Raw genomic sequence first — 23,149 nt, forward strand, 5'->3', positions numbered from 1 at the left:
TGGGAGTTGGGGATCCAAATACCAAGAGCGATTGGCAGTAACAATTCCCATTTTACAACACCCAGCTTGGAAATCTTTATTAATATTTAAAGGCGATGGAGATTCGGGGGTGTGTGTGAACTTTTCACGACTCTGCCGCGGCCACAGAGTTGGGCAGTGAAGCTGGAAGAGTGTGGGACCGGGAACCCAGACAGGACCAGAAAGAAAGAGATCGTTGAAAGCCTTGCCGCCACCCCACCCCACCCCGACTCCCAGGTCCCGGGTTCTCAGGGAGCCCGGCGGGCCAGGCGAATTTGGGGCTGGCTGAGCTGGGGGCTTGGGGGAGGGGGGAGTCCTTGGTCATCCCAAGGCTGATATCAGAAATCAGTTTTAAGGGAGCCAGCCAGTTTGTCCTTATTGAGAGGAGAATTTTCGTTTGCTCTTTGATGGTTTTTGGGGGGAGAGACATGATCCCTGAAGAAGGATGGGCGCCCAGTGATCCCTCAAGGGGGTTTTGAGGGCCCGTCCCCTGGTACTGGGTACAGATTAGGAGTGGGGGAGGGGAGTGCAGGAGCGAGTGGTCTAGCTCTGGGGAAACTGAATCCGAGAGGAAAGAATGTCTATGAAGGGGGACATTTGCTCTGATTTTTGCCTTTATTATTAATTTCTGCCCTTAATGGATTATACTAAGTTATCTGTGTCTTAATCTTTCTCTCGATTTTTCTTTTTCATTTTCTCTCCCTCTCTGTCTCTCACACATGGTAAGTTGCTCAAGTTTCCCTCCTTGAATCCAGGAAGAGATCGTTCCCTCTTCTCTGTCTAGTCTACGCCTAAATCACGACTTCACTGTCAGGGGTGATAAATCCCTCTCTCCTCCTTTTTCCAGACCTCCAAGTCTTCCCTCAGACCCCTCTGGTCTTTCCCACCCCAAGGTCCCTGCCCAGGCTCCTTACTGCCCCTGCCCTATCCCCTGAAGTTTGGAAGGTCCCTAGCCTGCAGCAACACCGCAAATGAAATGGGTGTCCTGGGGCTGCCAGTTCTACCCGCCACCTTCCCAGCCCCAAACAGGGGCAACTGGCCAGCCAGAACTCGCCGAGGAGGGGATAAAAAAGGCAGGAAAGAAACCGAACGGGGATCTAATTGCGTCGCAAGCATTTCGAATGGGCTCTGCTCTCAGAATTCCTTAAGAAGCCCCCACCCCATTTCCTACCACATTTGGGGGTACGTGTGCTCTGAAACTCTTCTCCAGGTTAGCGCCCTTGCTCCCAGCCCTCCTTTTTGCTCCTACCCCACTGCACCCCACCTCCTTGTGTAGCCAGAAGGGTCCACATGAGTTGAAGCTCCGAGTGCGGAGGGGTCCACTGCTGTCTCTGGAAAACTCCTCTCCCCTCAGCTCAGCTTTAGGCCGATCCTCCTGCAGGCCTGCAGCTAGCTGTGTGCCCCATGGGCTCTCTTTTTATTCCTTGGGGCAAAGCTGTGCAGTCCCACAAGTGAACAGGTCCTCCTCTTCTCTTAATTTCACAGTGACCTTCTCTAGCTAGTGGTAGCAACAGCTAGGAGAGTTGGAGGGTCTGAGGTACACTCTTGCCTTTTTAATTTGGGGAGGAAAAGACCCAAAGGTGCTGTTCTCTAAAGCCTCTAGAAGCCGCCATGGGCGAGTCCCTGAACCACCAGGCCCAAAGCTACATAAGGTCCAATCCAGCAGGTCTCTAACCGGCGTCCAGAGATCTCAGGACAGATTCTTTGTAGCCCTGACTTTCTCTGAGGGTCCTGGCTTGAGCACCAGCACTGGGTCTGGCTTGGGCTTTCTTTTCTTGATGCTACTAATAAATACAGAAAATGGCTTCCACCTTCCGTCCTCACCTCCCCACCACACTTCCCTCAGCCACCAACTCTCTAGGCAGGCGGCAGGATCCTCAGGACATCACAGTGGGAGACTCTTCATGCAGTTCCTTGCTGGAGGGTAGGGAGGCCATGGGTCCCCCCCTGCACCCCCATTCAGCAGGGCCCCAGGAAACGGGCTGCTCCAGCCCACGAAGCCTGACTTAGTGGGCCTGAAAGAAGTGGGGGCCGGAGGAAGCCAGGGACCACCCCCTATGAGAGTAGACAGTAGGACCCTTTCTCAGCCCAAAGAAAAGCCTGTGAGTGGGGAGCTATGGGGTGTGAGGGAAGCTTTGCCAGACACAGCCACCCTCTCCTGGAGGGGAGACAATAGCTGGAAACCATCTCTCACCTTTGTTCTCCCAGTCCCTTCTCTCCTGGTGCATCCAGATGGGAGAAGGCAAAAGCCAAGGATTCTAACCAGGAGGTCACAAGGTAGTGGCTGGCTCTGTCTACGGAGAAGTTAAGAGAACAAGTTTTCCAAGCTGCTTTTGTAGAATAGAGAGACTGTCGGCCTTCTATTTTATCCTCTAAGCCCGAGTCAGCAGTTCGGCAGAGTTGCAGACACTCCTGCTTTTGGAAAAGTCCTGGTGCTCTTTTTGTCCTTTTCCTCCTCCAGGACCGGCTCTTCCCCACCCCCACCCCAAATCTGCAGACACCTACATTCTTGCCCCCTGTCTTCCTCCTACAGGCCTCCTCGCCTTTTCCTGCCCTTCTAAAACACGCCCGAAGAAAAGCTGAGCTTTTGTAGTCTTCCTCACCTGTTCCAAGAGTCCTAAATCTTGTAGAGCTAAGAGAAATTAACAGGTTTGTTCTGAATAATAATAATATAAATAACTATCCTCCATCTCTTCTGCCAGTGCATTTAAAATTAAGCCATTTTGCTGGTTCTTCTCATCTTCTTAGAAGTACAAATGCCCTTATCACCTCTTAGCCGCTTCTGCCTATCCAGAGGTGAGAATCTCGACAGAAACTTCTTCATGCAGTTCTTACAGCCTCTCTATTGGCAGCCTTGTCTGGAACTCAAGCTGAACACAAGGTCCTCCTTTTGTCACCCTCTCCTCAACCCCCCTCCCCCTCCAAGATGGTCTGGATTTTTAAAATAATCACTCACCGCTTGTTGTCTGCTCTCAAATTGGGGGGGTGGTCTGTTAAAAAGAAAAGAGAGGTCTGGCTCCCCACCCCCCCACCACAGGTTGGAAACTGGGCCAGGAGATTTGCCGGGAGAGAGGAGGAATAGAGAGGGTGTGGGGGAGAGAAGAAACAGAGACTGGGAGACTCTGGGAGACTCGGAAGGAGGCAGACAGAGCCAGAGGGCCAGAGATGCAGCCACCAGTCCCGCAAGAGTGAAACTACTTTAAAAAAAAAAGAAGTCCCAGTGTTCCCACTGCGAATGAATGCAGAGGGGCACCCAGGAAACGCCCCCCCACCCAGGGCCTCCCAAGCTACTTCTCCAACTAGAGGAAGGGTTTACTAGTGGTGCTGGGGGGAGCTGTGAACTCCACGGGCTTTGCCTTATCTTTGCGCTCCTCTTCCTCCCCCGCCAAAATCTGAATTTAAAAATTTACCTGTCCTTAAAAAACAAAAACAAAACTCAAAACCTCTACCTCCTTTCCTTTCTCACTCTTTTTTTTTAAACTGAGGGGGGGTTTTCAAAATGTCCCCCCTCTCCCATCACCACCATCACCTTCCTTCCTTATCAGGCATCTAAGCTTGCTAAAGGGGGAGAGGTGGGGGTGTGTGTGAGCTTGTGTGTGTGTGAGTGAGTGAGTGAGTGTGTGAGTGTGTGTGTCTGTGTGGTTTTTTTTCCCTGTGCAAAAGCAGAGGCCATTGTTACGGAGAGTAGGGCGTACCAGTCTTATAGGGCAACCACACTGGGGCGGCTTGGCCGCGCCGGAGCCCGGAGCTGGATTCTCAGCGAGCTGAGCCGCCCGAGCACCTTTTGGTCTTCTTCTATTTTTTTCCCCCGCTCCCCACCCCCTCCCTCCTGCGCACCCCCGCTCCTAAGCCGAGTGAATTGAAGCGGACGCCGCGCGGCTCCTCCGGCCGGTCTGCCCCTCAGGCTCCCCAGCCGGGGTGGCTATTGGGGAGGGGGCGACGCCGCTTTAAACAGTGGTCTTTTTTTCCTTTGCCTTCAAGGAGGGGAGATTTCTCGCCTGCCGCTCGCGCTGGGGCTCGATGTGAATATATATTATGTCTGCCTGTTCTCCCCTCATCGGTGGCTAAGGTAAGCTGGACTGAAATAGGCTATCAGTTTGTGAATGGCGGAGAGTATGTCTCAATGATTTATGGCCCATATGACTCCAATCTCGGTTCAAGAAGAGTTCACAAGCTTTAAGCTTCCTTCCACGCAGCGACTCTCCCTCTCTCTCTCTCCCTCTCTCTCTCTCTCTCTCTCTCTCTCTCTCCCTCTCCCTCTCCCTCTCTCTCTCCCTCCCTCCCTCCCTCCCTCCCTCTCTCCCTCTCCCTCTCTCTTCCTGCTTCTCTCCTTTTCTCTTCTCTTTTCTTTCAGCAGTCAGATCAGGGCTGAATTTTTGCCCCGCTGCTAAGAAGAGCCTCATCTTTTTCTCTTTTCCTTTTTTGTTGTTTTATTTTTCTTCCTTCTATTTTTTTTTAAGTCCTGGAAGGTGGCCTATCCCCTCTCCCAGGGCTTCCCAGCTATTGTTACTCTCCCAGGATTTCGGGGGGGGCCCGGAAAGGTGGGTTTCTTGGGGTGTCTCACCGCCCTTCTTCAGCGAGACCCTGGGGGGAAGCCGGGAGCCACGTCTCCTTCCCTCCCTCCCTTTCTCCCGAGAAGCCATATGGAGCCTGGATTTTTCCAACATGGAGGCAAGGGAAATAGACATGTTTGGCTTGGTAGAGCTGCTCCCCACCCCCCGTTTTCCTGGATCCCCAGATCTCCGATCCCCTCGGCACCTTTCCCTCTTCTCACTGTCCCATCAGCCAGGCCTCTGCGCCCTCCAGCCGAGTCCGGCCCGGCAAAGTCCCGGTGCGGAGTTGCTAAGATGCCTTTTAATTCGGTTACCTCCAGCGCCCAAACTTGCTGCCGCTCTAGGGCTCGGCCCTCGGCCGGGTGTGCTTGGAACCTGGCCGCTGCTAACCGTTTCCATGTCCTGAACGCTTTCTCTTCGCCTCCTTGGGACAACATAGCTCATCGCCAGCCACCGCGGCAGCAGCAGCCGAGACAGCCCGGCGGCGGCAGCCAGGGGCTAACTCTGTCCGCAAACCTTCCCAGCCCTTTCTCGCCGCCAGCGGAGTCTCCATTCTTTCCTATCACGTCTCTGGCTTCTTGCTTCCCACACTCTCCTGGCCTCGGTCCTGCGATGGTTTGCGAGTTTATTGCAGGGGGAGCGACAGGAATTTCAGCCCCAGGCGTCTAGTCAAATTATTGTTTTATCATCACCATCATCATCATCATCATCATTACTGCTGTAACAATCATTTAGACTAAATAAAGCCAGGGCCCAGCCAGCCAACCCCCTCCAACAGTTTTATTTCATTCTCCTATTAATAACAAACTGATGCCTGTTAATTAATTCCCCCTTCATCCAGGGCTGCTCCGAAGCTAATTTTGGTTAAATCATCAGAGGCTAATGGTAATAATAATAAAGGGGTTGGGTCGGCCTGGTCAATTGAACTCCAGTTCTCCTCCCTGGAAGGACCTGCTGCTTTGCAGACCCATGCGTGCTTCCCAGAAACAAATTCTTCCCAGAACCCAATCAGAACTCAGGGCTACCCGGCTCCCTTTTGAGTATAAATCTGTGCCATTAAGAAGGGGGTTTATGTGTGGGAGGGATTTCCTTCACCTGCACTCCTTTTTGTTTTATTTTCCTATTTTTAGTTTTCTCTGGAGTTGACCAGCTGGGCTGAATGAGATTTAAGTAGTCCAAACTCATATGTCAGAAGAGAGGGTCAGTCTGAAGATTTTATGAAAAGTGATGGTGAGGGGTTGGGAAGATAGATGGGGGGATGCAGTCAGAAGTTTCAGCAGAAATACACAAAATCCTATGACAGCTTGAACCTTTATTTTTCCAGCACACTTTTAAAAGCCTGCATTAAAATAATCATTTTTTTTTTGGCCTCAGAGAACTTCAGTAAACAGGGGCACCCAGTTTCCAACCCAGAGAATAATACTGTTCAAATTGCTTTGTTTACTTTCTTTTTTCCTAGGGAAAATTTTTGTTTTAGAAAGCACTTTCCCATCTCTCAGTAGAAAAGTCCAGCAGTTATCCAATTTCTTTCTTCTTTTCTTCTTTAGAAAAATCAAAGGAAACAGACTGTCAAGAAAAGGGTGGGGAAAAAATTAAGCCTGATGAAAAAAAAAACAGAGGGTGGGGGGAGACCTGGGCCAAATGGTCACAGCACCAACCAGCCCCGCCAGGAAAACAATCCTGTTCCATTTGGGGGCCCCATGGGGGCTGATGGCTGTGGGGTCCCAGACTTGGCTAGAATAGACTCAGACTGGAGGTGCTGGTACCTGCAGCAAGGCCGTGGAGGAGGCTCAGTGCCACTGGCTCTGCAGGTTAAAAATCTTCAGGAAGTTTCTAGGTCAGGCTGCAGTCTTCGTGAGGTGGGAGGGGAAGGAGAGTATCCTTCACACCAGAAGGTTCCCTGCTCAACTTGCTTCTCCCTCCTGCCTCTTTCAGAGATACTCAGTTTTTTCTCCAGGCTAGACTCTGGATGAAAGGAACCTAGATGGAGGCAAAGACAGGAGGCCTCTCAGCTCAGAGGACAGTGTTGATGATGCTTTTATTTTGGAGTCTGCAACCCCCCCACCACACACCTATCCCAGATTGGGGGGGGGTGTAGAGAGAGGGAAGAGGAGAGGTCAGGGGCTAGTGTGCAGGCAGGAGAGAAGCAATGTCCCTTGCAATAGTAAGATTCTGTATCTAGGCAGTCCCCAAAGGCGTAGAGTCCTTATTTTTTGAGTGGAAATGAAAACTGGTGGGCTTTTTCTTTTAAAATTAAAGCGTTGCAATAAGAAAAATCCATTTCAGGTCAAGGAAGTGGCCTCAGCATCTGCTGTGAAGATGTTGGGTGAGGGAGAAGAAAAACCCTATTGATGTCAGTTCCCTTTTCAGTTCCTAAGATGGATTTGAGCCCCAGTCCTCTTCCCCCCCTGTGTCTCTTCTCTCACCCCGCAGGTCAACCGCTACGAACAGACCCCGGGAGGAGGGGGGCAGAAAGGGGAGGGGGGTCCGACGAGCCACGTGACCCCAGGGGTGCCAATGTCCGGTCGTGAGGGTATCAGGCCCTTGCAAGTTGCCACCCACCGCCCGGGCCTCGCCCAGCGATGCAGAAAGCCACCTACTACGACAACGCTGCGGCCGCACTCTTCGGAGGCTACTCCTCGTACCCTGGCAGCAATGGCTTCGGCTACGACGGTCCCCCTCAACCCCCCTTCCAGGCCGCCACGCACCTGGAGGGTGACTACCAGCGCTCAGCGTGCTCGCTGCAGTCCCTGGGCAACGCCGCCCCGCACGCCAAGAGCAAGGAGCTCAACGGCAGCTGCATGAGGCCCGGCCTGGCCCCCGAGCCCCTGCCCGCCCCGCCCGGCTCACCCCCGCCCAGCGCTGCACCCACCAGTACCACTAGCAACAGCAGTAACGGGGGCGGCCCCAGCAAAAGCGGCCCCCCCAAGTGCGGTCCCGGCTCCAACTCTACCCTCACCAAACAGATATTCCCCTGGATGAAAGAGTCGAGGCAAACGTCCAAGCTGAAAAACATCTCCCCCGGCACAGGTACCGGCTCTCTGGCTTCCTCGTCGTCAGCGTTTGTCCGGGCCAGGAATGTCACTGTTATTCTAGCACCAGCCCCTAGGCGCCCAGGCGGCGGCCTGGGAACAATATCAGGTGGCGGCGTTAGCGGCGCATTTCCCCGTACCCCCGACCACCTGATGACCCCTGACCCCGCCAACACCCTCTCCCTCCAGCCCCCTCCACCTGAGCTTCTGAGAGGTCCAGAAGTCCAGGTGCTCGGCCTCAGCCCTTCGCAAGGCCGCAGAGTCAGACGCTGCCAGCAGACGCAGAGTCGTCAACGATTGATTATTATTAAGGATGATTACTGTGGGCATTAATCACAGTCGCTCGGGCGGCCCGGGGTCCCAGCCTCCAGGCACTACAGCCTCCTCGCCCCACATTTCCGCGCCCTGCCCAGAATGTCCAGACTCCCCCCGGGATTCTCCTCAGGCACCTGCCGGGTCCACAGGACCGGGCGGGGTGGGGGTGGGAGGAGTGTCTTCCACACCTGGAACTGGGGATAAGGGGGAGGAAGCGTGCGCGAGAAAATCCAGCCCTAAATAAATGGCCATGCGGCTCTGTCTGCGTGACATGATCAAATTTTCATAAGCTGGGGCAGCGAGAGGCGAACAGGTCTCTTAATAAATGCCACTATTATAGAGTGTCCGCTAATGCGACGGGCGGGTGGGGGGGCAGTGGAGAGGAGGAGGCGGGGACGCGAAGGGGAGGGCGGCGGGTGCTCCGAGTCCAGGCCTGGATTTATTAAGAAACGATGCATTCAATTTCGGCGTGTTCAGTAATTATCTTTTATTTCATTTTCTCCCCTTCCCACCCCTCCCCCTCGGATCCAGCAGAGGGCTGCGGCGGCGGCGGCGGAGGCGGAGGAGGCAGTGGCGGCGGCGGGGGCGGCGGCGGGGGAGGGGACAAGAGCCCCCCTGGGTCGGCGGCGTCCAAACGGGCGCGGACGGCGTACACTAGCGCGCAGCTGGTGGAGCTGGAGAAGGAGTTCCACTTCAACCGCTACCTGTGCCGGCCGCGCCGCGTGGAGATGGCCAACCTGCTGAACCTCAGCGAGCGGCAAATCAAGATCTGGTTCCAGAACCGGCGCATGAAGTACAAGAAGGACCAGAAGGCCAAGGGCCTGGCCTCGTCTTCGGGGGGCCCCTCCCCCGCTGGCAGCCCCCCGCAGCCCATGCAGTCCACGGCCGGCTTCATGAACGCCTTGCATTCCATGACCCCCAGCTACGAGAGCCCGTCCCCGCCCGCCTTCGGCAAAGCCCACCAGAATGCCTATGCGCTGCCCTCCAACTACCAGCCCCCCCTCAAAGGCTGCGGCGCCCCTCAGAAGTACCCCCCGACCCCGGCGCCCGATTACGAGCCTCATGTCCTCCAAGCCAACGGGGGCGCCTACGGGACGCCCACCATGCAGGATAGCCCGGTGTACGTGGGCGGGGGCGGCTACGCGGATCCGCTGCCGCCCCCTGCCGGCCCCTCCCTCTACGGCCTCAACCACCTTTCCCACCACCCCTCGGGGAACCTGGACTACAACGGGGCGCCTCCTATGGCCCCCAGCCAGCACCACGGACCCTGCGACCCCCACCCCACCTACACAGACCTCTCCTCTCACCATGCGCCTCCTCCTCAGGGTAGAATCCAAGAAGCGCCCAAGTTAACACACCTGTGATGGGAGAGGGAGGGCTGAAGGGCCGGTCCTGGGGTGGGGGAGACCCAGGAAGGGCGGGGGCCGTGGAGTTCTGCGGGACAGCCTGGAGGTCTGAAAGAGGAGGCAGGGAGGTGGCAGCCGGGCTTCCCGGGAAGAAAGGGCCTGGAGTTCCTTCCCCTTATCCTGGCCTGAGAAGTTGCTTTTTAAGTCCTGCAGCTCTTGTTAAGTCTGCCTGCCAACCCATTGGAAAGGAATCTACAGCAGGTTGGAGATGACCCTATCAATCCTAGGCCTCCAGCAATACCCAGTTGGAATTCCACCCTCGAGAGTGGGGTAGAGAAAGAGGAGATAGGGAAACAAGGCAGAGAAGCACATTTTAAAAAACAGACAAGATGGCTAGGCCATCACCAGCCAACCAACCAACTTACCTTCCGTCTACGTGGGTAATTCCCCCAAATCTTGATTTTTTTTTTCCTGGCAATTCTCCTTTTTTAAAAAAGAAAAATTTAAACACATTTCAAAATCAAGGGCACAAAGCACGTACCCCTCCCACTTCCCTGAATCCTCAAATTTCTGTCAATCGATTTGAGGTTGATTGGGCACTCCCTCCATTCCTAGTCCCACACTTTTCCTGCTCTAGGACATTAATGTCTATACCCCGCCCCCATCAATTACAGTCTTCAGAGGGCTCAGGGATGGTGAGAGATCCTGAAAGTCAGAGCTGTCTATATTATAAATATATATATATATTTTCTTTTATGGCAAAGCTGGGAGGTGAGGGCAGGCAAGTTGTCAGGACTGAAGTTTTGCCCATTCTGCTGCTTCGCATCTCAGCTCCAGGTCCATCCCCCTCTCTCCACAGAAAGCAATCGGTGACGCGAGGTTCTACACTTTTCTTTTCTTCCGTTGCTCTCTTGACTTAACGTGAAAACAGGGTATATTTTAACAAACTGTCTGTCCCAGGCGGGGTCTGCAGCTGGGCCTGTGTGCCTTGCTCAACCGGGACAGGACACTTTTGTTGCACTTAGAGTTTACATTTTAATGGATATAAAAACAACTGTGAGAGATGCCTGGGCCTGCAGGAGTCCAGCATTGCTCAAAAAGTGTGTGTTCTAGTGAACATTTTCATATATATTTATTGGTTATAGCCTGTTAAAATATTTTCCTTTTTGTATTATTTATCCCCCTACATTATGTATTTATATGAGGAAAAAGGAAAAAATTGTACTTTTTTTTAGTATTTACTTGTTATAAAGGATGTGTTCCCTGTCATGTAAAACCAGCTATTTTAGTTATATTGTACTCTAGAAAAGAGCTGTAGATTTATGTTAAACTCGTACTTATGAGCAATTGTAATTAGTTCTAAAAGGCATGAACTCAGCTCCTAATTGTCACTGTATAGTCCTGAATTTGTAGAATTAGAGTTAATTCCCTCTTGGAACTTTCTTTGTTCTTCTGTAGTTACTTTTTTCCTTACTTAAAAGGGTTGTCTGTCAAACAATTCTTGAATAAACTTTCTGTTATCAATTTTATCTTGTCCTGGTGGTCCAATTTAGATAGCAGAGCAGCAGGCTGCTGACTGCCAGATTTCCCCCAAGGGAAGAATGGTGAAGACCCTGTCCTGGCCTTTTTAGTCCACTGCTCAGGCCCCTACCTCCCCCATCTGTGTCTCAGGTTTATTTGGTTTTTCTCACACAAGCTTGGAGCATTCTGCCAAGTTCTTTAGCTAAGATTTAAGTAACAAGTTTGGGGGGAAAGGAGACTTGGGTGCTCCCTCTCCATCTTTCTGTTTGGCTTCTTTGCCTCTCAGTTTTTCTCATTGATTGGTCTTTTGTCTTTTTGCTTCTTTGGCCACAACTTCCTCACCGCCCCCCTCCCTCCACCCCACCCCACCCCATGGACAACAACAAAAACCTGGCCCATTACTGCTTCTTACACGCAACCTAAACTTCACAGTTCTCTTCCGGAGTGACAAAGAAGTCGTCACGTGACCCGAAGCCCAACCACCATTGGGTCTAAAATGAAAACAAAGGAAAATGATTAATCTAAAAAAAAAATCTGAGGCCTAGACTTCTAAGGTCAAACCTTAAAACTAAAGTGAAATTAAATCACTAAATAAAACTCAGGGCGGAGGGAGAGGAGGCATGTTTGATTTCCACTGCCAGGGAAAGGGGAGAGGAAAAGGGTAGGAGAAGCTGTTGGATCCAAGCGTAAATAAAATGGTCCCCAGGCTAATGTGCTGCTCTGTTTCCACGATCCTTGGGAAAACTTCATTTCTTAGTCGTGGTTCCATAAAACTTTTATCACATTGGAGCGAGGATAGAGAGAGTCTGTCAAAGATGAAATGTCACTGCCGCATCGCTGGAGCCGATAAGAGCGAGGAGACAGGGTGGCTGAAATATGGAGCTAATTCGTTGAAAGAGAAGCGATGGCTGCTTGCTGAAGAGTTGCATAATTCTAATTGTAAGCGATGCGCCCGCATTGCTTAATTAGGAGCATATATTTGTTGATAGTGATGGGGGGGGGCGTGTCGGTGAGAATCGTTCCAGGCCCTCAGCCTTAAAGCGAGAGCTGATTTTCATTTTTATGTTGCATCCTGGCAGTCCAAGGTTAGTAATTACAGTCTTTATGCAACAATAAATAACAATAAAAAAGCAACCTGAATTCTACACTCCCCCCCACCGCCACCAAGTAGGATTTTAACTGGACTAGGCTCACCTAAGCAGCAAGCAATTTAGCATTGGGTCAGGCTATAATTTAAAGGCATAAGAGCGTGCAAAGTTTGATTGGGATCAAATAATGCTCAAGGGTTTTTCTTTCTGTCTGTCTTTCTGTCTCTCTTCCTCTTCCCTGAGTAACATTTTCTGAATGATGTAACTAGATGAAAAGCCATGTTTGGCTCGGGGGTTAGAGGGGATAGATTATTTATCTAGCAGGAGAGAGGCAGGCCAAGTCAGAGAGTTTAGCTCAAGATTGAAAAACAGAGCTTCGGCTTGAAATTGTAATTGCAAACAAGAAAAATAAGGGCTGCCTTGGCTTGGTGTCCCCTACCCTTCCCTCTGAGGGATTTCAGGCCCTAGCTAAGCAGGGGGAAGGGGAAAATATCTGGTCAAGGGGGAAATGTCTGTGCTGTAAGATTCACAGCACAACAAGGGGGCAGGGAAGCGGTGTCTCGGGGAAGGAAGGTTCTCTTGGTCCCTTTTAACACCCAAGTTTTCTGCTGTTCTCTAATCTGGCCATAAAATCTGTCAGCAGGGTTAGAGAGAGCCGTATTTCCTGCAGGGACAGCCGGAGTTGTCGCGGAGAGAAGCGCTCAACCCTGCAGCCAGCTGGAGAGGCTGTGAAAAAACTTGCAGGGCTTTTCAAGGGGGTGGCCGGAGGGAGAGCCCTCTCAGGCCTCACTGCATGACTTCCAGACAGCTACTCTTCAGATTCTTCTCTGCCTACTCCCCACTCCCACCCCCATCCCCTCCTCCAAGTAGCAAAAATTACTTTATTTGGAGCTGAGTTGGACACAACTAACCGTCTCTGGCGAGTTTGCCCAGTTTTTCGGACCAGCTCTCTTGGATCTGAACCCTCCAGAGCTTGCCACCCCCTGCCCTGCAGCCCTCGCCTCCAGCTCCCCTTTTTCCCTCCTGGCTCTCCTCCACCCCACCCTTTTCCTCAGATTTCTCTGTCTTTTTTTACTCACCCACCACCCACGCGGATGAATACTCACCACCACCCACCACCCACGCGGATGAATACTCACCACCACCCACCACCCACGCGGATGAATACTCACCACCACCCAGATCGTGTCTGTTACACTGACAGAAAGTTTCTAGTTCCAGCTCCCGGCCGAGTTGCCATTTCTCTGCTAACCAGCCTTCTCCTTCTTGCTAGGAGGCAGCAAGCAAGGAGGGGGAGGGGAGCCAGAGCCGTGGGAGTTCTCCAGACAAACTTTCCACCCAACCCAGCGCCCTTCCTCTGTCCCCATTTCCCATCTGTTTCCCTGCTCTCCCAGAATCACCCTTCTCTTTTGCTAACACCCCCCATCCCCAGGCCTTTTAAAGGGATGTGGAATTTCGGCTGTTCCCTCTGCTTTCCCAAAGAGCCAAATTCTTTGATGCCATCCGAGGGAGCTGTCAGGGGGCTAAGATTGATCGCCTCATCTCCTCTCGGTCCCTCTGACCCACTTACTTAAAAATTTTACCCCAGATCGACTTTTCATTTTCTGTTTTGAGATCTAGTTTCCCACCGATTGCTTGGGGCCCTAAGTCTTGTATCCCTTCCCTCCAGTAAATTACAGCACTCCCTAAATTCATACTATCTTGATCCTTTGAAAAGAAATAAACAACAATTCCCTCCAGGGGCCAGAAATGGAATATCATCTCAGTGGTCATTATTGTTTCACCCCCTCCATGTTCAGGGAATTCCACCTTGTCAGGGATATTAATTAATACAATGGCAAAAATGGCAGGGGGATTCCTAGGGGGAAAAGCCCCACCTCCAGCCCATACATTGACCCGAGGTTTGAGAGTTCTCTAAGTTAAATCGGTGGCTACCTTGGTTCTTGTTCCTGTTGCTGGATATAGATGCAGATACAGGCTTGAGGCTTGAGTGGGTGGGTGCATATGCATCTTAGACCCTGTCTGTTGGGGGTGTCATAGAGGAGTGCACATGCCTCCAGGTGAGGAGGCAGGTAGACATAGGGGCAGGGGTAGTGCTGCAAACGCTGGGCAGAGAAGGCAACTGAGACCACAGAGCTATGTAGGCCAGAGGTGCAAAAGGGCCCCTCACTATCTCTCTCACCCCTCTGTGTCAGCCTAGGAGTGCTTGTCGATTTCCCAAGATTTATCTGTTGCTTTTGGGGGGTGGGTGGGGGATAGTGCTGCTGATGCTTGCAAATCTCTTCCTTACTGCACGGTAACACCGACCTTTCCCAAAGGCGAAAGCCTCTTTTTACTAACTCTTCCTCTCACATTGAGATCCTCACTCAGCTTCCTTTTGCGGGGAGAGGAGGGGAAGAGAATGCTGCTGGCCTTGTAAAGAAAGCTTTAATTTACTCTACTAAAAATATTTGCAGAAGAGGACGATTTCTCCCTTAGGTTCTCTTGTTTCCTGTGATTCCAGAACCTCCCATCCTCTGAAGGGGATGAGGAAAAGGTTCCTTTAGCTTTTCTGGAGAAAGGGAGGCATGGGGAGAGGGAGTGTAGGACTGGGGGGCTCATGGTGTCCAGGTCATGGTCCTCTAGAGTTTTTGAATCAATTAAAGCAAATAACGCTCTGTTTTCCACCAGGCCCAGACAAGCGATTGGCCAAGGCCGGTCCCGTGACCATGAATTCCCTGCAATTTCGCCGGAGTCCTGGGTTTAATAGAGAGAGTCCCCATACGCTTGTATTTATCAGCAATATACAATTATAAAGGCCCAAAATTTAAAAAAAAAAAAAGCAAAATCTTCCCCTCCCAAAATCGCTCCATCACACAGACCTGGGGGGGGCAGGAGGGGGGGTCCCTTCCGATCCTCCCTCCTGACGCCCCCCCAGCAGGCCCCCTCCCCCACCATTGAAAGCCATGAATTTTGAATTTGAGAGGGAGATTGGGTTTATAAACAGCCAGCCATCGCTCGCCGAGTGTCTGACTTCCTTCCCCGCTGTCTTGGAGACATTTCAAACTTCATCAATCAAGGAGTCGACATTAATTCCTCCTCCTCCTCCTTTCGAGCAAACCTTCCCCAGCCTCCAGCCCGGCGCCTCCACCCTTCAGAGACCCGGGAGCCAAAAGCGAGCTGAAGATGGGCCCGCTCCGCCGCCGCCGCCGTTCCCCGCCGCCCCCCTGGCCCCTGAGTTCCCCTGGATGAAAGAGAAGAAATCCGCCAAGAAACCCAGCCAATCCTCCACGTCTCCCCCGGCCGCCTCCTCCGTCCCGGCCTCCGGGGTCGGATCGCCCGCAGGTCGGTAAGCGCGGTAGGGATGGGGTGAGGGGCAGCTAGAAAGAAAGCGGGGAGAAGGAGCGATGGGGGAGGGAGAAAAGCTGGCGAGCCTGTTGGGGTGCCTTGCCCCCGTCGATTCCAGGGACGAGGAAGCAGAAAAGACCGCTGGGGTTCAGGCCTGGCCGCTGCCTGCACTTTTTTTTTTTTTCTTTCTACAGCAGATTTTGGAAGCTGGTTGGGGAAGAGCATTTTTTTTCTGCTAGAAGAAAAGCTTTTGATTGAGGTTTCACCTTTATCTGTGTGGAGGAGTGTTGTTGGCTGGGGTCGAATCTGGAGGCAGGAAAAGATTCGGTCCCATCTACCCCAGCTCTAGGAGAAGAGGGGGAATTTGAGACCTAGGGAGCTAGGGAGGGAAGGTGAGGAACAACCTTTCTTTATGAACCCTCTCCCCAGGCTGAGGTGGAAAGTGCCGAAATTAGGGGTCCACTCAGAGGACCTGGGAGGGGGCTCTGAGGTTCTGGGGGAGAAAGGGAACCGCTTCCTACCCCATGCGTGGCTCGTGGGCGGCTCTCTGAATGCTGTGCCCTGACCCGGGCCGAGTCTGGAGGCGAGACAGGAACGGGAAGGAAGGCAAGGGCCTTGGGAGGGAGCCGCTTTGGTAAGCGGTCAGGGCGGGGGTGCTGCTGATATTGTTTTGGGCTGACGGGGTAGTCTTTATTTCAACCAAGTCGAGGTTGGGTTAAGGACACGGCCCGCGTTGACGCCCAGCCCGCTTTCCCTGCAGATGGGCCGGGCCTGCAGGAGGCCGCGGGCGGCGGGGCGCGCAGGCTGCGCACTGCTTACACCAACACGCAGCTGCTGGAGCTGGAGAAGGAATTCCACTTTAACAAGTACCTGTGCCGGCCGCGCCGCGTGGAGATAGCGGCCCTGCTGGACCTCACCGAGAGGCAGGTCAAAGTGTGGTTCCAGAATAGGCGCATGAAGCACAAGCGGCAGACGCAGCACCGAGAGCCGCCCGACGGGGAGCCAGCCTGCCCCGGCGCACCGAAGGACACCGGCGAGCCCGCCGAGGAGCCCGTGACCAGCCCGGGCCGCCCCACCGCCTCGCAGGCGGCGCGGGAAGCCTGCTGTCACCCGCCTGAGGTCGCGCCGGGGCCTCCGAGCGCCTCGGGGCCCCGGCCTTTGGCAGCTCGCGTGGAGGACGCGGGCGCGCGGAGGCCGGACGGCGCGCTGCGGTCGGAGCCGTTGCCAGAAGACGCCTTCCCGGAGCGGCAGGATTCACCTTTCCTGCCCGACCTCAGCTTCTTCGCGGCCGACTCCTGTCTCCAGCTGTCCGGAGGCCTCTCCCCCAGCCTCCAGGGCTCGCTCGACAGCCCGGTTCCCTTCTCCGAGGAAGAGCTGGACTTCTTCACCAGCACCCTCTGTGCCATCGACCTGCGGTTCTCCTAATAACCCGCTTCCTCCTCCCGGCCCTCGACCCCCGCCCCCCTCGGCTGCCGAGGATCCCCCTCCCCAACCTCCCCAAGCCGTGTAGACTTCTTTATGTGTTTTGCTAAAATTCAGGTATTATTGAATTACCGTTTAATCCACTTCCTTTCTTCTCTCTTTAAAATATTGGGCACTCGGGCGTCTTTTAAAAATCACACAGAAAAAATCCGTTTGGTAGAGTCCTTCCAACGAAATCTCAGGAATAATTAAACTCTGGCGCGGGGGCAGGGGTGTGCTTTCTTAAAAGGAGCTAGAGGAACCTATTTTCCTCTTTTTTTTTAAGTTTTAGATCGTAGATTATTTATTAAAATTCTTTAATAATAGGAAAAGGGAAAAGTATTTATTGTACATTATTTTCATAGATTAAATAAATGTCTTTATAATATGAAAACGAGTGTTTGTGTTGGGACCCAGCCCCTTTCCTCCCCGCACCCCCTAGGCCGGCCCTCCCTCCCTCAGGGCCAGCGCCAGGTTTGTCTGGCCCTGGGCCGACTAAGCCCGGGTGGTACAAAAGGGGTCCTATTTGGCCGCCAGCCTCTCCACCCGCAGCTCTGACGAGAGTGGGCGTTTGTTGCCACCCCCTAACAGATAGCCTTTGGCTCTGCTTAAAAATAAAGGTAGGGGGAGAGGGTCCGCAGCCAACTGAAGTGGGTGTCAGGAGAAGAGGCTTCGGGGTCGTGGTGGGAGGCGCAGAGGTTCAGCTAGACTGGGAGGGGTCCTAGGCTTCTCGCCTCAGTGCCCCCAGTTGGGGTGGAGGAGCTTTTTCCAGGACGCCTGGGGACCCGACTCCTGGGGTCGTGGGCAGGGCCAAGGAGTGGAGTGCGGTCGGGGGGTTTCTTGGGAAGCAGGGCCTGTGCCCAGGGATGGTAACTGACCTCCAAGTGGACAAGAAAGGAGACCGGGTGGGAAATGTAGCGGGGGCCGGGTACCAATGCTCTTCGGGCCCCTCAGTCACCCTAAGGCTCCTGGAGTTGGGAGGAGCGTCCGAAGAGCTGCCGGGCGACAAGCCCCGGGAAGCCCGGGCTGCGTTGGGAGGCGCTTGGCCTGCAGGCAGCGAAGGAGGAGCGAGGAACGCGGGAGGGAGACAGGGAAGCAAGGAAGATGCTCAAAATGGCGCTGGGGCCGGGCGGCAGGGAGGGCGAGGGAAGAGGTTGTGGCCGCCAGGACAACCGCCTCGGGATGCGCGGGGCCAGCCCCGGGGACCGTCCCCGCGGCCACCTTCGCCTGTCCGGATCATCCGGACGCCAGTGAAGAAAGGGAGCCAGGGAGCCTCCTTTTGGTTTTTGTATTGTTTAAAAAATCAGCCCAACGGATGCCAAGGACGCGAGACGGACGGAGAGTCCGCGAGGGGGTGGGAGTGGGAGGGGGTGAAAGGCGGATCTTGTTGGCCCGGGTTTGCCTATAGCCGAATCTGACTTTTGATCCTTCGCTCTGGGATTTGATGCCCGGCCAGAGCTTTCTCCAAGTGCAGACCTACCTGTCTTTGCCCAGAAGTTCATTTGCCATCTCAACACTATCTCCTATCCCCCACCGCACCTTGCCAGGCTTCTTGCAAACCCGGTGAGCGGGAAAGAAGGATCGATCGCCCCATCTGCCTCCTGGTTTGTTCCGGGGAACGTGGAGATTTAAAGGGCCCTGGAAAGCCATCCATCCTCCTTAGGTTTATTTAATATTTCTCGGGCTCAGAAACAGACACCGCAGGGCTACCTCCCCAGCAGACGCTGCCGTTCTTGAAAAGCAGTTTATTTCCCAGGCCTCCCAGACTTTCCCCTGAACCAGCAGGACGGGGACTTGGAGTCCCGGGCACCGAGAGGCAACAACTGTCAGGAAAAGCCAGGAGCCAACATAGGTCGTGACATATAGGACTAGACAGGCCCTTGCATATTTTTTTAACCTGGTCCCTCAGTGTGGGAAGCACACACATCTTATTCCGCTGGAATTTAATCCCTTAAACTGTCTTAATATAGAATTCATCTCCTGCATTAAATAATGTTACGTCACGTTAAATTGCACTTATTTCTGTCATAAATAAATTAATATAGAACAATTAGATGTGTTATTAATAATGATATCATGTATCTTATTAGTTTACTTTCCCTCATAAAATATATAGGTATGAAATAAATTCAATATATTAAAGTAATAATACACAGCTTATTGGCTTGTGTGTTTATTTTCCCCATAAATAAGTGAACATATAATATATTAAAACCACACTATACATCTCATTGGGCTGTGTGTTTATTCCTCCATAAAATATGCCCATAGACAGTGTTTAACATCTTTAAAATCACAGCACATGGCTATCTCTATGCCAACAAAATAAAGACATTTCAGCTGGGGTTTTGATTTCTGTGGACAGCCAAACTAGATAATTTAGTCTAGTTAAAAATGCTCTTTCAGCTATAGCAAAGAGCAAGAATACCAGAAGGATCTTGCTGATTGCCCACCTTCCAGCTTTCTTTGGTCAAAAGGAGAGCACCCTTGATCAATGCCCAAAATGCAGGATCTGCTCCGCTGGAGAGAATTCACCTCCTGGCATCATGGCTTGGTCTGCAGTACTCAGGGGCCTCTGAGGTTCCAGTTCTCTAAGAGACTTGATGGACCAGCAGCATCAGCAGTATCTGTGGGATAGTTAGAAATGCAGAATCTTAGGCCCCACTCCAAATCTTCTGAATCAAAATCTCAATTCAGCAGATCCCCAAGTAATCTATATGCACATTAAAGTTTGAGAAGTACTGCTGGGTCATAATGCCACCTTTCTTCCTGCCTTCCTCCCATGCTTAAGAATTTTGGACCCACTACCTGACCATGCCTTCCAATCTACTCCAACCCAAACCAGTGGCCCAAAGGGCACTGAATTTCAGCTCCTGCCTGAGGCTGCGTCATTCCCTGATCCTCCCTGCCAAAGTGAGTGGAGGGCCCAACGAAAGGCTCAATCTACCTGTTTAGATCCAGGTACTTTGTGTCCTGGGGGTGAGAAGCAACCGATCCAGGGAATCAGGAGGTCCAGCATTTCCCCTGATTGATTATTAGAGAGGAGTCAGAGCTCTTTTTACAGGCAACACACGGCCTCTCTCTCTTTCTTCTGTCCCATGTTTCACGAAACTCACCATCTCTGATGCCACCAGAGCAGAACAAAGAGGCAAGGTATTTCCAAAAGGAAGTGACTCCTCTTTTCTATCCCAACCAATTTCAAATTCAAAGGAATGCCTGGCAATTTAGGATTCATAAGGGGCCAGGATTCAGGATGCCTGTGTTCCAAATTAGCTCCTTTTCCTTGTTTCGTCTCTAGGGTCATCCTCTTTAACCTGAGTTTTCCAGGCTGGCTATGGAGAAGGAAGGAGAAGAGGATGGTTTCCCAGATAAGGCAGCAGACCCACCCCCAGTGATGGCAGGTTAGAGGGCAGTGCCAGGTGGCTGTACTCATCCTATCCTGATGGGGCAGGACTCCTCTTGAGTGGTATGTAGCACAGACTGGTTATAAACTGGCTGTGGTTGGAGTGGGAAGGCTTCAGTGCAGTCCTGAAGCTGCGGGTCAGTCTGCCCTGCTCTTGGTGAGTCATTCTTTTAAGAAGAGTGGCCCATCAATATTATGGTGAAAGCAAAAGACCGTTAGATTGAGGAATTATTTGCAGTCATGATAACCATGAGTCATTAAATTTTTTTTTTTAACTTATGCCTGGGTAAGTCCCTTCCCCTTCCCGGACCTCAGTTTCTCCAACTATAAAATAAATGGAAGAACCTAATGCCTCTAATGTTCTCTGCATCAGTATATGCCAAAAGTATATTCATTAGTCTTCACAAACAATGTATCAAATATTTATCATGGCTGGTGTCACGTGCTTTTAAATGGAGGTGGTGACTCTTGATGTTTGATGATAACCCACCTCCCAAGTATCTGGTCCAGCCATTTTAACAAATTTTAATTTGTATCTTTACACAAACAATCATGCCCCAATCCCTATTTAAAAGCAGGGAGAGAAATCTTTTCAACAAGCATGTAATTGGTTGTAGCGCTGTGTGCCAGGTGCCAGGTATTCAATGAATATGAGTATTAAGAAGTGTCTTAAAAATTCCCAATAAAGTAGTTAAAAGTGTTACCAGTTTTGCTATGGCTTCAAAAATGACATCCTTCAATTTAATGTGATGCAGTTTGTAGTATTTGGACAACACTTCGGCGATGCTGGATTTTCCCACAGCAGGAGGACCAAGAATGCAAATTTTGATGGGCTAAAAGAGGAGAATAAGCATCATACAGGGAGCTCTGAACCATCTGTAGCTAGACAGTGTTCTTGATTTCAAGGGTCGGCCCTTTTAAGTCTCGGGATCCTGCAGGCTGACTCTCACTCCTCCATCAAAACCCCAGAGTCACTTCCTCCTGGTGTTTAATGAGAATCCACTATGTGCCCTGAGCTGGGCACGGGGGACACGACACTCAGCAAGATGTGAACCAAGTACTCGAGCATTACATGCTACCAGTTTCACCTTTGTGGTGCTACTCCTGTAAAGGCAGCAGAGAAATAGAATTTCTGGTCCACTATACAGGGTGCTTAATTTATTGCCTGATGAACATTGTTTCTGAACTAAACTTGGTCTTTAATTAAACTTTTCTTTTTAAAAACAGTTAATTAAAAAATAGAAATAAATGAAAACAAAACAAAAAAAGTGTCCTAGCCATGTTTTCCTCTGGCTTTCATTCTCTGCCACTTTCCCCAACATTTGGTTATGTTTACTCTTGTTTGAAAAAGAGTAGGACATTTTATACAAAAAGAGGCACCAAACTTCTTTGCCATGGTGTATTAGACTTTATTTATTTTTTAAAATGTTTATTTATTTATTTTGAGCACTCCACGAGGCATGTGGGATCTTAGTTTCCGGACCAGGACCAGGGATCGAACCCCTGCCCTCTGTAGCGGAAGTATGGAGTCCTAACCACTGGGCCTCCAGGGAATTCCCAGCGTACTAGACTTTAAAAGTCCCCTGTAGGGCTTCACTGGTGGCGCAGTGGTTGAGAGTCTGCCTGCCGATGCAGGGGACGTGGGTTCGTGCCCCAGTCCGGGAGGATCCCACATGCTGTGGAGTGGCTGGGCCCATGGGCCATGGCCGCTGGGCCTGCGCGTCCAGAGCCTGTGTTCTGCAACAGGAGAGGCCGTGAAGGTGAGAGGCCTGCGTACCACAAAAACAACAAACAAACAAACAAACAAAAAGTCCCCTGTAGTCAGGTTTTATCTGGTTGCTAGGGTATCAGAGCATAGGTACAAATTCTGGGTCTCCCTAAAGAGCTCTGCTGAACCCCCTGCCCACCTTTCCTCCAGGTCTCTGACAAACACTCGCTGGCCCTACTGTACCTCTTCCTGAAATATGGTCTATCAAGTACATGTCCTCAGTTTGCAGAAAGGAGACTCTCGGGCCCTACATCATTCCCTTCACCTGCTATGGCTGGTGTGGCCCAAATCCTCCACTGACCTCTGCAGCCCAGCTCTGCCCTCCTGCTCCCCCACCCCCATCCCTCTCCACACTCAGTGGTGAGGCAGATATTTGGTGCCTGAAGGAGATCTAACAAACTGCTTCCTCCTCTGAGGAGAGAGTCAACAGTAAAAGTGTCTTCCTAAATCCTTCTCTAATTCCCAACCACCACAGAAAAATCACAGTCTGGACAGTCATTCAGATACAAATTCAACTTGATGGGTGTTCAGTAAGTTCTCCACCGCGGGTATTTTGACCGCAACCACCATACCTGGATAGACCCAATTAAGTAGAAAGTTATTTCAATTCTTCATGTTTCTCTAATCTTTCCTTTTAGAAAGATCCCGACTCTCTGACTTACTTTTCCCTCCAGGTGAAAGTTTATATCCTATTCTGACATCACAGAAGTCAGGTTCAACCCCTACCTTTGGAAGGACAGTTTCTAAGCTAAACCCTTGAAGGGAAGAGAGAAAACATCTAGAAAACTTTTCTCCAAAATTTGGAAGGTCAGGAAGTTCTGGCTAATACCCAACCTCAAATCTTTCTGCTGCAGTTTAATCATTTGGATTTGTTATAGATTATACAATATTAGGCTTTTCTTTTCAAAAAAACTCTTCAGTTTAGAAGAAAATTCTTTGCCTAAACGGAGCCAGCCTTCTGATTCTCAATGAAATTTGCATATGATAAAGTACATATTGTACAATATATGGTGACATGTTACATAAACATATAGCACGTGTGCTATTTTCCTATCACATATTTCCATATTTTAATATGTTAGTTATATTAAAAAACTGAAGACTGACTCATACTATTTCAGACTGTGCATGTAATGCCAATATCATACACTTATAGAGTTCTCTATGGTTTATATTTTCTTGTTTGCTTTAATCCTACTAACAATGCAGTGAAGTAAGCAGTATTAAACCCATTCTTCTTCTCTGAGGCTGAGATTCAGAGAAACCGGGGAACTTGTCCAGGATCATAATGCTAAGAAATGGCCAAGCAAGGATTTG

The 23,149-nt window shown here is 51.3% G+C and overlaps 2 protein-coding genes and 1 long non-coding RNA gene across 9 annotated transcripts in view; 2 read left to right on the forward strand and 1 right to left on the reverse strand.

Moving 5' to 3' along the window:
• The window catches only part of HOXB3 (homeobox B3), a 23,264-nt gene extending 13,947 nt beyond the window's left edge, over positions 1-9,317 (forward strand). The window contains exons 2-4 of the mRNA XM_060082907.1: positions 4,000-4,087; positions 7,005-7,601; positions 8,450-9,317. Coding sequence (XP_059938890.1) covers positions 7,154-7,601; positions 8,450-9,282 — 1,281 coding nt within the window. The 5' untranslated portion in view covers positions 4,000-4,087; positions 7,005-7,153 and the 3' untranslated portion in view covers positions 9,283-9,317. The remainder of the gene's footprint in view (positions 1-3,999; positions 4,088-7,004; positions 7,602-8,449) is intronic.
• LOC132479320 (uncharacterized) lies at positions 5,882-15,994 on the reverse strand. Of its 7 annotated transcripts, none has more exons than XR_009530482.1 (5): positions 13,046-13,892; positions 11,198-11,276; positions 9,690-9,747; positions 9,214-9,276; positions 5,882-6,551 (listed from the first exon to the last, which is right to left on the reverse strand). It is a non-coding gene; the product is annotated as an uncharacterized LOC132479320 (long non-coding RNA). The 7 variants fall into 7 exon arrangements; XR_009530480.1 differs by lacking the exons at positions 5,882-6,551; positions 13,046-13,892 and adding exons at positions 15,467-15,545; positions 15,722-15,994 and having other exon boundaries at positions 8,316-9,276; XR_009530481.1 differs by lacking the exon at positions 5,882-6,551 and adding an exon at positions 8,316-8,658 and having other exon boundaries at positions 9,226-9,276.
• HOXB2 (homeobox B2) lies at positions 14,610-17,007 on the forward strand. Its single transcript, XM_060082908.1, has 2 exons — positions 14,610-15,197; positions 15,961-17,007. The coding sequence occupies exons 1-2, from the start codon at positions 14,819-14,821 to the stop codon at positions 16,623-16,625; spliced, it is 1,044 nt and encodes a 347-aa protein (XP_059938891.1). The 5' UTR covers positions 14,610-14,818; the 3' UTR covers positions 16,626-17,007.
• Positions 17,008-23,149: the final 6,142 nt, after the last annotated feature.

The sequence above is a fragment of the Mesoplodon densirostris genome, chromosome 18, assembly GCF_025265405.1.
Source record: "Mesoplodon densirostris isolate mMesDen1 chromosome 18, mMesDen1 primary haplotype, whole genome shotgun sequence".
In the NCBI taxonomy this organism is placed as follows: domain Eukaryota; kingdom Metazoa; phylum Chordata; class Mammalia; order Artiodactyla; family Ziphiidae; genus Mesoplodon; species Mesoplodon densirostris.

Bases quoted from the DNA above. Each gene is read 5' to 3' on its own strand.
- HOXB2 (XM_060082908.1), top strand. From the start codon at position 14,819: ATGAATTTTGAATTTGAGAGGGAGATTGGGTTTATAAACAGCCAGCCA. The intron at 15,198-15,960 runs GTCGGTAAGCGC...CTTTCCCTGCAG, and splicing joins CGGGGTCGGATCGCCCGCAG to ATGGGCCGGGCCTGCAGGAG.